This window comes from Psammomys obesus, unplaced genomic scaffold (assembly GCF_907164565.1).
Source record: "Psammomys obesus unplaced genomic scaffold, mPsaObe1.curated_primary_1811, whole genome shotgun sequence".
Lineage (NCBI taxonomy): Eukaryota > Metazoa > Chordata > Mammalia > Rodentia > Muridae > Psammomys > Psammomys obesus.
In genome coordinates, this window is record NW_026596085.1 from 1,026,669 (window position 1) to 1,038,430 (window position 11,762).

The 11,762-nt window shown below is 49.8% G+C and overlaps 1 protein-coding gene across 1 annotated transcript; it reads right to left on the reverse strand.

The window, feature by feature from the left end:
• Nucleotides 1-213: 213 nt before the first annotated feature.
• Tmt1a (thiol methyltransferase 1A) lies at nucleotides 214-6,754 on the reverse strand. Its single transcript, XM_055627191.1, is given in 3 exon segments — nucleotides 214-1,242; nucleotides 1,245-1,428; nucleotides 6,112-6,754. Coding segments are annotated over 3 exon segments (738 nt in total). The 5' UTR covers nucleotides 6,610-6,754; the 3' UTR covers nucleotides 214-1,186.
• Nucleotides 6,755-11,762: the final 5,008 nt, after the last annotated feature.

Below are 11,762 nucleotides of genomic sequence, written 5' to 3' on the forward strand. Positions count from 1 at the left end.
CCCCTCCCAGAACTGCAGCCTCTCACACCGTAAGCCAAAGTCAACCCTCCCCTTCAGTGCTGGCTTGTCAGAAATTTGCTCACAGCATTAAACAGCCCTATATGCTGCACCTAGTATGCGGCTGCAGACAAAACGTGTCTACTTTCCAACACCTTAATTTTCTAAGAGGAAGTTTCCTTCTCAGAGACACTAAGACACAAATGAAGCCAAATGGACAGATGTAGAAAATATTTATTTCAGCTTCTTAAATGAATGTGAATTTATTGATTGATATTTAAAATAGGACTTCTGTGAAATCATCTCATAAAATATTCATTTAAATGCACAGAAACTGCAGCTGAGACCCTCAGATGGGCCCACCAGACTCGCTCTCAGTACGTACACAGTGAGGTCCACGGTTTCATTTCAGGAACAGTGGAATTTTTTTCTTCAAGTCAGGGTTTCTCTGTGTAGCCCTGGCGGTCCTGGAACTCACTCTGTAGACCAGGCTGGCCTCAAACTCAAAGATCCCCCTGCCTCTGCCTCTCGAGCGCTGGGTTCGATGGCATGCGCCACCACTGCCCAGCTCAGGACCGGGAAATTTGATCAGAATAATCCCCACGGTCCTTGCTGGCCATGCGCTCATTTTCCCTAACTCTGCCTGCAGTCTCTTTTGTTCTCCCAAGTGTGAGCTGGAAAAGAAGGGAAATCAGCTGTGGAATCCGACTGTCAGCTCTGTGAAGACACGGATGTGTCAGGTGCACGTTCAGAAACTGAGGAGTGCAGCACAGTACAGAAGGCTCTGGTGAAACCCTGAACCAAAGACAGGACGCTGCTGGCCAGACCAGCGGCACCAGGAGAGCAAGTGGGTTCACAGTTCCTTTTTGCCAGCGAGGGAGCGGGTGGGGTTTGGGGGTGCTCTGTGTTAGTCAGGCATGGATTTCCACTCATCTTGTATTTGTTTATTCGCTATGCAAGCTGTCAGTCTCCTGTATGCTTCATTATCAAAGGCTCATGAGAGACCACTGGTTCCTCTGGAGGGAGAGGCCAAAGCTACTTTGATTTGGTTTTGATTTGATAGGAGAGGAGATAGAAATAGGTAAACAGAAACCTGTAAAGATGAATTTGACTTCACCTCTCCCAGGGTCTCTTACATCTAAAACTGAAGCTTTGAACCGCTGGAGCCATTCAGAGCTCTCCCGCTGCCTCACCCTATTTCACAGCGAACCCGTAAATATGGGGCCGCACCAAAGCCCAGGACAGTGGTGCCTGGATATGCTGCAGCCTCAGCTTGGAGAAGCCGGCCTGCTCCAGGCTCTTCCAGCTCTCTCTTGTGAGATTGCAGCCATCAAACACAAGGTTCCAGGCAGGATCCAGGACCTGCTGCCAGAAGAAATTCCAGGTGGACCGTTCATCTGCCACGTGCTCCATGAAGTAATAAGCCCCTCCCTGAGAAAGAAAACACACACATATTTCAAAGATGCTGGCTTTGGGGAAGCAGCTCTACAAGATGCCTGAAGTTAAAAATTTCAGTGGCCTGACACCAACTCTGAGAAGACCCAGGTAAGTTGAAAAGGAGTAAGGCATTATCTGGGTAAGGCAGTTTGAATTTCTGTCATATTTGATACAGAGCTTGCTGAGCTTGATAACCCACGCCTGGAATCCCCACACCAGGGAGGCTAAGGGAGGATGATCATGAATTACAAGCCCAGCCACAGTGGGACCCTCTCCTAAAACAAACCTTTAAACAGAGCTGCCAATCTAAGCAACAGACACATTTGTGGATTGAGAACTCATAGTTACTGAACCTACAGAGCTTAGTGCGGAGTTTGCTCACAGCACATCACGGTCCTTCATCCTCTCAACAGGGTTATTTGCAGTAGAACAAACCAACAATCTGGCACTCAGGAAGCTGGTGCAAGCGTGAGGCCAGCCTGGGTTGTGAGTTAGTTCAGGGCCAGCCTGGGCTACATGGACGCTGTCTTGGACAAACAACACGGCACAATCATTGTTACACACGGCTTCTGTTTTATTTTGGAGACGGAGTCACACTGTGCAACTTGTGACAACAATTGCCCGGCCAGCAACTTGGTACAGCCCAGGCTGGCCTCAAACTCAGAGATCCACCTGCTTCTGCCTCCTGACTGCTGGGAGTCAAGGAAATATGCAGCCACGCCCAGCACATCACTGCTTTTACTGAGGGAACTGAGCCCCAGCTGGCAGTTTGTAAACGTCAGAAGGAAATCCTAAACCTCTCTATGTGGTTCCAGAGCTTTCTCAGCCACATGCTTATGTTGGAAAGTTTAGAAAATACAGAAATGTTTGACAGCCAAATCATGGTGGCACCTGTCTGTAATGACAGCACTTGGGAGGCAGAAGCAGCAGCATAAGAAGGTCAAAGTCAGGGGTTGAAGAGATGGCTCAGTGGTTAAGAACACTGTCTGCTCTTCCAAAGGTCCTGAGTTCAATTCCCAGCAACTATCTCGTGGCTCACAACCATCTAAAATGAGATCTAGTGCCCTCTTCTGGTGTGTAGGCATACATGCAGGAAGAGTGCTGTATAAATAATAAATAAATAAATAAATCTTTAAAAAAAAAAAAAAAAAAAAAAAAAAAAAAAAAAAAAAAAAAAAAAAAGAAAAGAAACAAACAAACAAAAAGGCTGGAGAGATGGCTTAGGGGTTAAGAGCACTGGCTGCTCTTCACAGGTCCTGTGTTCAATTCCCAGCACCACAGGGTGGCCCACAACCATCTATAATGAGATCTGCTGCCCTCTTCTGGTGTGCAGGTGTACATGCAGGCACAACACTGTATACATAGCACATAAATCTTTTGAAAGAAAAAAAAGGGGAAGGGGAAGAGCTGGAGAGATGGCCCAGAGGTTGAGAGAGATGGCTGCTCTACAGAGGACCCAGGTTCGGTTCCTAGTACCCACATCAGGTGGTTCACAGCCACCCATTACTGCAGGTTCAGGGATCCAGTGTTCCCTGACCTCCCTGGGACCTGCACAGACACTGTGCATATAGCTCATGCAGGTATGCGCGACTATAAACACATTTTTCAAAACAAATGAAAGCCAGCTCTGTCCTAGTATATGAAAATTTGCAGCTTTTCCTAAAATTAAGTCTGCAACACACAGTTCTTGTAACTGTCTTTCTGTTACTGTGTGTCTGTTAGGCTCTGCCCAGTGTTTCACTGTAACACCGAGTGCCTGTAACCGTCTTTCTGTTACTGTGTATCTGCTAGGGTCTTCCCTGTGTTTTAGCATAGCAAGCATTAGCATCCACTAATCTTTGAGGACCTGTAATTACTGCCAAATAGACGTTGTCAGCAGAGAGGCGATTCTGCTGGCCTGCCCTGAGGGACCTAGCACTTGCTTACATCATCACCTGCCCACAACCAGTGTGACAGGTGTATGCTGGCCATAACAGGACCGTCCACACCCCACACCCAGACGTCCCCTCTCTCCTTTCCTATCTCTCCCTTTCTGTCATTCTCTGCGCCCCCCCTTCACTTCTCTGCTCTCTGTCCTCGTGGCTCTGTTCCTGTCAGTCTGCCTGCCTGCATGGCTCGCTCTCTGCCTCTATCCTTTCTCCAGACCCTCTTCTCTCTGCCAAATAAACCTTAACCAGATCTGTTTCTTGGCGTAATTTCTCAGGGAGCACACTCGGCATGGGCCATCCATGGTATCCCACCCCACATCATTTTATCTCATATCAGCCCTGATATAAGCAAGGCTAAAATCCTGTGTGGAGGGGGAAAAGGCCAGGGCTGAGTCGGTGCTGGGTGCCTTTTAAATGTAGAAGTTTTGGCAGAAGTTTTCAAATTGCCCTTTTGGAAAAGTTGGAGCACATTTACACTATAGCTAGAATGGCTGTGAAAGCGTGCCTTTCCAATGAAGGCGTGCCGCCAACACTTTCTACACACACACCACAATGTTTTTGACAAAGTGTTTTGCTAGTGTAGCCCAGGTTGGCATCAACCTCGCCACATCCTCCTGCCTCAGGGTTCTCAGTGCTGGTGCATGCACCAGAGACCTTCAGCTCACTGTGTAGCTGAAAAGGACCTCAAGAGGACAGAGAGATGGCTCAGCAGTGAAAAACACAAGCTGCTCTTCCAGAGGACCCAGGTTCAAGTCCCAGCACCCTTTCAGTAGCTCTTTTGTAAATTCAGCTACAAGGGCCCAACACCTTCTTCTTCTCCACAGCAGGCACTCCGTGTGGCACCATCCGTGCAGGCGAAACACCATGCCCATAAGACAATAAACTACATTTCACAATATGGCCCTGGAGTCCTGATCCTCCTGCCTTCACCTCCTGTGTGCTGGCCTACCGACACATTCTAACATACCCGTCTTCACACTTTTTTTAAGCACACAAAACCTGTCAATTTGCTTGGCTAGATGGTATTTTTTTCTTTAAATATGTGTATCGTGGAGGCTGGGGAGGCAAGCCACTTTGTAGAGTAGGTGGTCTCACGTTCCATGCCTGGACCCACATTATTACAAAATAAAATAAAGCCAGGTACAGTGGTGCATGCTTGTACTCCTCACTGTTGGGTGGGAAAAGACAGGATCCCTCGACATGAATCAGCAGTTAAAAGCACTGGCTCTTCTTCCAAAGGTTCTGAGTTCAATTCCCAGCACCCACATGGTAGCTCACAACCATCTATAGTGAGATCTGGCAGCCTCTGCTGGCCTGAGGCCATACATGCAGGGATAACCCTGTATTCACAGTAAATAAATTAATCTTTTTTAAAAAACCAATTTAGCCTGATAATCACAAGTCTAAAGAATTTCTTCCAACTTTCAGAAAGGCACAAGTGACGGCTGCTCTTGCCTGCTGTTCCCCAGAGGTAACTCCTGGACTATTCTACTTTTGCATGAACACATTAACGTTATTTCTTGACCATCTTCTCTTTCCTTTAGCAGAGATCACTCTTTTGGAAGTTTTTTCTTCATTTTGGTTGGCTGGATTTTGTTGTTGTTGTTTTGTTTGTTTGTTTGTTTGTTTTACGAGACAGAGTTTCTCTGTGTAGCCCTGGCAGTCAGGGACTCCGTTTATAGACAAGGCTGGCCTCACAGAGCTCCACCTGCCTCTGCCCTCTGAGAGCTGGGATTAAGTGTGTGTGCCCACTCACCCAGTGGGTTGTTGGGTTTTGTTTAGTTTTGTTGTTTGATAGATTTTGACTATATGATTCAGGCTGGCCTGGAGCTTGCCACATAGCTGAGGCTTGCCTTCCCATCCTTCTCAGCCTCTGAGACACTGAGACAGAGCTGGGTTTGGATGTCTGGACCGCCACGCCCAGCTCTTGCTCTCTGAAATGGCTCCAGAGCTCCTGACTCTGTGACAAGCTGTCACGCAGACGGGTGGGTCCTTTCCAGTTGGCAGGTGCTGCTCTAAGGAACCTCTTCTCCAGGGACGAGGTTTGGCACACGAGTGGCTGTAGATGCGTTTCCGATAGAGAAAGCATGTTCACTGGACACTTTGATGTTAGTAAAGGAGCCTTCAAAACCTCTTCCTGGGTGAGGGGTCCTTCCCAGGTCCTCCCAAGAACCTATAGACATAAGCCTCTGACAGTGTCATAGGCTGTGATCTGTACGTCTCTATATGTTGTCTGCTTTAGCTTATATCCTGTCACTGCCCCGTGGCTCATCTTTGCTCATCTTTTTCTCTCACCAGTTCTAGGAAACAAAGCCATGTTCTTAGGGACCTGTAAATGTTTTGTGCTTTGAGACAGGGTCTCAGTGTGCAGCCCTAGCAGGCCTGGACCTCTCGCTGTGTAGACCAGGCTGGCCTGGCACTCAGAGATGTGCCTGCTTCTGCCTCCCCAGTGCTGGGACTTGTAAGTTTATTGAAAGGAGTGGCATGAAGCCTTCAGCTGTCCCCGGGAGCCTCGGTTACCAAGTCTGGCATGGGAATTGTGAGCAGGCTCTTCACTCTGGAGCAACCTGGAATTTTCTATTTTCTGATTTCTTGGCCCTCACTTCCCTTCATAGTTCTCTGCCACTATTTTCCTTCTACAAGTTCTTCTCCAGGCTTTTGCCTTTTGGTTTACAGTTCCCCTGAAACTGACAGGACCAGCCTTGCTCCTGCTAGCTGCCACTAGCCTGTCCTCACATCTGTCACTCACCGGCCTCAGCACGCGGCGCACCTCACGCAGAAACTTCTCCTGGCTCTGCACGGAGCACAGGACCAGGGTGCAGACCACCGCGTCCACTGAGCCCTCGTCCACCTGGGCCATGTCCTCCCCGGCCGCCACCACAAAGCGCTCGAACTGCAGCTGCCGGTTCTCTGCGACGCTCTTGAACAGGAACTTCTCGAAGTTGGGATTGGGGTCGACACAGGTCACTCTGCAGCCAGGGGGATAGAACTTGAAGTTGGCCCCGGTGCCACAGCCCACCTCCAGCAGGGACAGCTTCCCCGAGGGGCCCGCGAACTCCTGCAGATTGCTGAAGAGCTCACGCTTTCTGCTCGCCATCTGCTCGTTGTACATCACCGTGAACCTCGCCAGGAAGTAGGGAAACCACTTTTTGCATATCCAGCTCCACACGCCTACAAGGTTCAGCAGGAACATGGGAAGCGACAGGATGCTAACCACCAGCCGGAGGGCCAGGACAGCGAGGGTCATCTTTGCGGGCAGAGGAGGAAGGGCCACAGTGAGAGACAGCTCCTGGAGAGGCCGACGCAGGCTCCTGGGGAAGCTGGGCGCAGGCTCCTGGCCGAGCTCCAGCGCCAATCAGGGAGGAAGGAGTGGCCTGCTGCTCGGAAAAACAAAGTCCCAGACCGGGGCAGGGCTCCTGACTCCCTCCCCACCCCCGCCTCCACCAGGGCCTCTAGCAGAAGTTGGCCCAGCTCAGAAGCAATGGCCCAACACTGTGCCCCGCATTTCTACGCAGGGTCACAGCCTGAGTCCGACTCTGGTCCTCCCTGGCCGCGTTTGCGTCTGGAGGCTGCAGCTAGTTTCCTGCTGGGGTTGGTTGTGTGCAGTGTGTACTTTCGAGACACACACACACACACACACACACACACACACACACACACACACATACCCTCCTTGGAAGAGGCACCCTGTAGAGCAGGTCGGAGTTCCGGGGAAGATGGCAGCGAGACCCCTTGATCACATTTAGTCTCCCCTCTTCCTCTCCACACCACATCACACCCTGCGCCCTTTTTCTTTTCTTTTCTTTTTTTTAAGGAAATGAAAGGAAACCTCGCCCACCATCAGTCAACAATTGCCCAATTTCCATTCTAAAATGAGGCTTTCATACGTTAATAATTCATCAGAGAGATCTTTGCTAAGTCACTGTTTTGAGCCATTGTTGAGTTTAAAGAGCAGCCGTCAATCTTCACATTCCCTGGACTTGGTTATTATGTAACTGAGAGGAAGCTAGTACTCCCAACAGTTACATCCCAGCCTGCTGGGATCATTTATGGAATCTTTGCAAGCACCTGCCTGCTGGCTTGGGGTTTGTTTTGAGTTTTGCCAAAGGCGGGCTCTCCCTTCTTTGAGTCCAAGCTGCCTTGAGTTCTCTTGATTCTGCTCTGCTCTCAAGCCCTGAGCTCGAAGGTCTCTGCCACAATGCCCAGCTGCACTGGTTTCTTGAATTACTTTTTAAGTCATCAGTTCACAGGAAGAGAAGTTACTTTGCAATCATTTGTTGCTGTCTTTCCTGTGCTCTTGCAGTCCTCAATCAAATCAGGTGAACTGTCTGAGCAATTCCAAGTGAAACTTGGAAGGACAGCAGGAGCAGGCGTAACTGGGAGGTTTATGAAATTAGTATCCTCACACCCCAGCAAGTGAGATCCAGAAAGTTACTCCACTGGTTTCCAGACGAAATGGGCCTGAGGCATAGCACAGCCAGGGCGTGTGATGATGCGCAGAGCAGAGCCAGCATCCAGAGGGGAAAGCTCACCCCTAAGGCAGAAGAGTGGTGGGCCCTGGCTGAGCCGGCTTCTGCCTCCCTCCTGTGTTTGGTGGAGAGAGGGGCGATGCTGGGGATTGAGCCAGAGCCAGGGAAGCACGAGGTCACGGATCCCCAATCCAGGTCGGGCTGTGCGTGCATGCGTGCGTGCGTGCGTGCGTGCGTGCGTGTGTGTGTGTGTGTGTGTGTTAAAGTTACTCACAGTTTACACACCCTACACATACCTAAGAGACACAACAGCCCGGCCTGCTGGCACACACCTCAATCGCAGCACCGGCCAGGCAGAGGCAAGCAGACCTCCCTGAGCTCAAGGCCAGCCCGGTGATCTTCAGAGCACACCTCTCAGGACTACACAGTAGAGAAGCCTCTCTCAAGCCGCCCCCAAAGAAACCCCCAACCAACCACTCCTGCAGAAGGGCAAGTTTCAGAGTGGGTTCTGCCTCCCGCCTGGCTGAGGCAAGGCCTCTCAAGTCTACGCAGCAGCTGCCCCTGAGCTCCTCGGCAGAGCTCCTCCTCTAGCTCTGCCTGCCATGTCGCTGGCGGAGTGCTGGAACCCAGGCTTGCACCGCCACCTACCCAGGTCACGGCGGCACGCCTGGTGCCACTGTCTGCTGAGCCAGCCCCCCGGTTAGTGTCTCTGCAGTTGGTGTCTTCGGGGCCATTTTATTGCTTCACTGTTCGTTACACCCTACATCTGTTCAGCTTATCACTGCGGACAGATGATCGGATTATTACAGTTTGGAGCTATGAAAAATAAACCCGTTATGAGGCTCGGCCTGTGGTGCTGCCTTTAGTCCAAGCTGAGGCAGAGGAAGGTGGATCTTGAGTTCAAGGCCAGTCTGCAGCCAGGGCTACATCGTGAGACCCCATCTAAAACAAGAAAAAAAACAAAAACCCTTTTCTACCATTTGTGTGTATGTGTGTTTCCTTTAGTGTGCATGTGACTGTGTCCATGCCCAGACAGACAACTAGATTAGTTACTTTTTGTTGTTGTGATAAAACAGCATGACCAAAGCAACTTATGAAAAAAAAAAAAAAAAAAAAAACATTTAATTGGGCTTATGGTTCCAGGTGCAATAGAGTCCATGATGGCTGGGCGGTGGCCTGGTGAGGGTGAAGGCACCGTGGCAGCAGGAATAGCTGAGAAGCCTCATCCTCAAACTGCAGGCAAGAGATACAGGACCTTGAGCTGGTGTGAATATTTTGAAACCTCTGGGCCCACCAGTGACAAACTGCCTTCAGCACGGCCACCCCCACCCCACGGTCTCACCATGCAGCCCTGGCTGTCCTGGAATCCAGTAGATCAAGTCCTGGCACTGACAGAGATCGGCCTACTTCTGCCTCCGGGTGCTGGGATTCAAGGGCTGCGTCACACAGCTTTCAGGAGCCACGTCTTCTCCTCCCCCCTAAGCAGATGCCAGTGGGGACTGAGTATTCAGATACCTGAGACCCTGCCTGTTTGGAGGTCCGGGGACAACTTTGAGTCAGGTTTCTGGGCTCTAAGCTAGGTTGGCAGGATCGGCTGCCCAGTGTCTTTACCTGCTAAGCTGTCCTGCTGTCTCAGCGCCCAGCACATTGTCTTACCTCTCAGATGGGATCTCACATAGCCCAGGCTGCTCTCAGGCTTCTCTTCATAGCTGAGGATAAGCTCGGACTTCTGGCTTCCTGTCTGCACCTCGAGTGCTGGGATGGCGGGCGGGAGTCACACTAGCTTTGCACAGCAGTGGGCATCAAACCCGGGGTTTTGTGGATGCCATGGGGGCACACCCCCAACTGAGATAAGGATTTTTACATAAACTTAAGCAAGGGGGTGGAAGGGAAGAAGGGGTGAGTAACAGAGAAAGGCTCAGAAAAGAAGACAGGTCCAAGGGGAGCCACACTTCAGTGTCTTAGCGTTAGCCATTTATGTGGCTCTGGTCGACAGACGCTAACTCTCAAAGGTTGCTAGGAAACTGGGTTCTTTTCTTCCTTTCTCCTTCCTTCCTTCCTTCCTTCCTTCCTTCCTTCCTTCCTTCCTACCTTCCTTCCTTCCTTCCTTCCTTTTGAAGGTGGCTATCTCGGACAGGACTGGAGCCTGCCTTGGTTACTTTTTATTGCTATGCTAAGACACAGACCAGGGTGACTCATGGAAGAATGAATTGACTGGGGTTTGTTTATTTACAGTTCCAGAAGTGAGTCCACCACCAAAGCGGGGAGCATGGTGGCAGGAGGAGACAGGGTGCTGGAGCAGTAGCGGAGAGTTCAGCTCAGGGTGGAGGGAGAGAGGGAGAGAGGAAAGGAAGGAGAGAGAGAAAGGGAGAGGGGGAGTGCTACCTGGTGAGAAAGGGGAGAAAAAGTAATGGTAATATTGGCGTTTTGAAACCTCACACCCCCAGTGGCACGCCTGCTCCAACAAGGCCACACCTCCTAATCCTTCCCAAACAGTTCCATCAACTGATTCTCACTTCAAACGCCACATAATCTGGCAAGATAAAACCGTAGGATGAGCTGGAGCTGTTGGTCACTGAGTCCTTTTGAGAGTTGAAAAGAGACAGAGAGACAAACAGAGAGGCAGAGAGAGAGAGAGAGTGTGTGTGTGTGTGTGTGTGTGTAACTGTATAGTCCTGGCTGTTCTGGAACTCACTTTGCTGGCCTCAAACTCACAGAGATCCTCCTCTCCCCCAGTGCTGGGATTAAAGGTGTACCACCATGCCTGACAGGTACTTAAGTCTTAAAATGCCAATGAATAATAAAGCCCTGAGTCACAGGATGGTACAAGGGGCTTAAGGCAAAGACATGTTTTTGGTTTTGTTTTTTACCAAATAGGAAGTTTCTTGTGAGATTCCTAAAAACTGCAGTTTTATAGCCTGGAAAGGTGGAAAAAGCCGAATATGCTCAGAATTTAAGCATGACTCATTGCTATTTTAATACAATTTTTTTAAACTTCAAATTTTTATTTCTACGTATGTGTTTGTGTGAATGTTATATAATGCCCGGGTGGGTGCCCCAGGAATCCAGAAGAGGGTACCAGATCCTGGGGAGAGGGGGCTGTGAGCCATTCAGTGTGGGACCCGCTCTCCGCTTCCTCTGTGGGACCTGGGGATTGAACTCAGCTGGCCCAGATGGTCAGTTTTGAGACAGGTTTTCTCACTAGACTTGGCGGAGTAGGCCAGGACTGCTGCTCGAGAGCCATGGAGCCACCTGTGTACACCTCTTGAGCCATGGTGATTGCAAGTCCATCCATGCCCAGCTCATTCTATTCTTATTTTAATGTGACTTTAGGGATTAAACTCAATGTTTACAAGGCAAGCAGTTTATCAACTGAGCTCTCTTCCTAGCATCTGTCTCAAGATAGATCTTTCTTTCTTTCTTTCTTTCTTTCTTTCTTTCTTTCTTTCTTTCTTTCTTTCTTTCTTTCAATTTTATTTTTCTTATTAGTTACATTTTGTTAACTCTGTGTCCCAGCTGTATCCCACTCCCTCATTCCCTCCCCAACCCCACACTCCCTCCCTGGTCTCCTCCCTGCCCCTTTCCAAGTCCACTGATAGGGGAGGACCTCCTCTCCTTTCATTTGACCCTGTTTTATCAGGTATCTTCAGGGCTGGCTGCAAAGTCCTCCTCTGTGGTCTAACAGGACTGCTCCTCCCCTGGGCCGGGGGGGGGGGTGTCAAAGAGCCTGCCCTTGAGATCCTGTTAGAAATAGTCCCTGTTCCCCTTACTTTGGAAAACTACTTGGTTACTGAGCTACCATGGGCCACATCCGAGCAGAAGTTCTAGGTTATATCCATAGACGGTCCTTTCTTCCTTCCTTCCTTCCTTCCTTCCTTCCTTTCTTTCTTTCTTTCTTTCTTTCTTTCTTTCTTTCTTTCTTTCTTTCTTT